Below are 2,222 nucleotides of genomic sequence, written 5' to 3' on the forward strand. Positions count from 1 at the left end.
TCTATTTATATATAAATTGAAATGCTACCAACACTTTCTTTTCAACACTCTCTAACAGATGCCCTTGCTAACGTAGGTTTATCTTTGACTGATACTTCTTTTTTGATTCTATCCCTCCCTTTTTAAGGGCAAATTTTGTAAAGAACCGGCTTGGTGTGCCTTTCTTTAGATTTGTTACTGGATAAGAGGGTTTTGGTTTGGTCCCCCTCTTTTTGTGTATCATTCTTCTTTATTAATATTATTACCATATTAAAAAAAAAAAAAACACTCACTTTTTTATTGGTTGAAACATCTGTGGGTACTACCATTTTTGTGGAATCCATTTTCAAAATGAGGGACCCAGACATGTCTCAACCAATAGAAAAATGAGTGTTGAAGAGATTGTTGAAAAGAAAGTGTTGCTAGCACTCTTTATATATATATATATATATATATATATATATATATATATATATATATATATATATATATATATATATATATATATATATATATATATATATATATATATTTGACTTGTCATCGAAAACTAGTGGTAAAGAGATTACAAATACGAATAACATAATTAGTGGTAAAGAGATGATGAATACGAATAAAATATTTTCTATTAAAAAATTATTGTCCAAACAAATACTGCTATAAACTAAAAATAACAGATTTATTTTTATTAATCTGCATCACACAATTACATACATACTTTAAAAGACACATACAAACGCAGCATTATGCTATTACAAACATCACACTTATTTAATTATAGAGGTGAACAAACACTTAGTTAAGCCAACCTCATATGGTTGCATTAAGCCCTTAATACTTATTTGTTTATGACTTTATCAACCGACCCTTGCCTTGGAAAGATGAGCATCAATGTCTCGAGTGTTTTTGGATAAGAATTCCATCCATCCATTTGGAGGAGGAATATTCTCATTGATTTTCTCAAATTCAACAGTCCATTTAGCAGCAGCAGTGCCATTAGCCTTAGTAATTACTTGAATGATAAGCTTAAAGGTCTTATAGTGCTTGTCAATATCTCCACCAAACAGCTTATAGGTGTTTCTTTTCTTCTGTTCATCAACTTCTTCAATACTTTCATAACAAGTTTGTACCTCACCATCTGTTATGATGACAAGAGTAATTAATACCAAGAAGAAGAAAAAATTGTACATGAGAATCATAGAAAACATGTCTTAAAAAGAATGATTTTATAGTAATAAAAATAACATAATAAAATAATTTAGGGTTAATACCATTTTACCCCCTGTCATATAGGCCTCTTCTGGTTTTGCCCCCTGTAAATTTTTTTTTTTTGAAAAACAACCTTGTCATTTCAAAATACTAACTTTTTAGCCCCTAAAGTCAAAATCCGCATGAAAATCTACAGGTTTTCTGCGAATTTTCTTTTGGATTTTCCTGCGGATTTTGACTTTAGGGACTAAAATGTTAGTATTTTGAAATTACAAGGTTGTTTTTCAAAAAAAAAAATTACAGGGGGGCAAAATCAGAAAAGACCTATATGGCAGGGATAAAATGGTATTAACCCAATAATTTATTAATAATTTAACTACAACAAAATCTATACCTAAATACACTTAATGATAGATAATTCTAAGTCAAAAGAGATTATTTGGTTGACATGTTAACTGAGTTAGAAATATAATTACCTATGACATAAGACCAGTGCTTAACTGTATCAGTGTCATGCCAGTCTTCACCATCATGCAGCTTGGTATGACGAACTCTTTCACAATGTTTTTGCACTTGGTGAAGTTCTGTAGCTATAAATTTGTAAAACTTGTTAGCGGATGTTTTGATGCCAACTTCAGTACTAAGCTTACCATAGAGCACCATTTCTTGGGAAGAAAAACTAAAGGAGAAAGGAAAAACAAAGGTTGATGTGAGGAAAGTGTATGCAACTCCATGCTTTAAATAGAAAAAATTGGACTAAAATGTCAACATCAATAATTAGAAATTCTTTATGAAGTTCATTTTTTAATTAGAAATTCTAAAATTTTAATCTACAAACTCTAATTAAACCTATGTTGTAGACTTTACTTTACACGTTATATCCCACCTATATTATATTACCCATTTACATTTAATAAACAATTAAAATTTTCCTATCAATTTACTTTTGGTAATATTAATGTATTTCTAATATTACAACTATTCTCTCGTTCTTTTTGTTTTTTTAAATTTTTATCTACACCCAAAAAAAAAAC

The 2,222-nt window shown here is 29.1% G+C and overlaps 1 protein-coding gene across 1 annotated transcript; it reads right to left on the bottom strand.

Moving 5' to 3' along the window:
• Positions 1–615: 615 nt before the first annotated feature.
• Positions 616–1,892, bottom strand: LOC131627161 (MLP-like protein 28). Its single transcript, XM_058897995.1, has 2 exons — positions 1,665–1,892; positions 616–1,117 (listed from the first exon to the last, which is right to left on the bottom strand). Exons 1-2 carry the CDS (start codon positions 1,849–1,851, stop codon positions 837–839), a joined length of 468 nt encoding a protein of 155 aa, XP_058753978.1. The 5' UTR covers positions 1,852–1,892; the 3' UTR covers positions 616–836.
• Between the last annotated feature and the right edge of the window lie 330 nt (positions 1,893–2,222).

Source organism: Vicia villosa, unplaced genomic scaffold (genome assembly GCF_029867415.1).
Source record: "Vicia villosa cultivar HV-30 ecotype Madison, WI unplaced genomic scaffold, Vvil1.0 ctg.000351F_1_1, whole genome shotgun sequence".
Taxonomy (NCBI): Eukaryota; Viridiplantae; Streptophyta; class Magnoliopsida; order Fabales; family Fabaceae; genus Vicia; species Vicia villosa.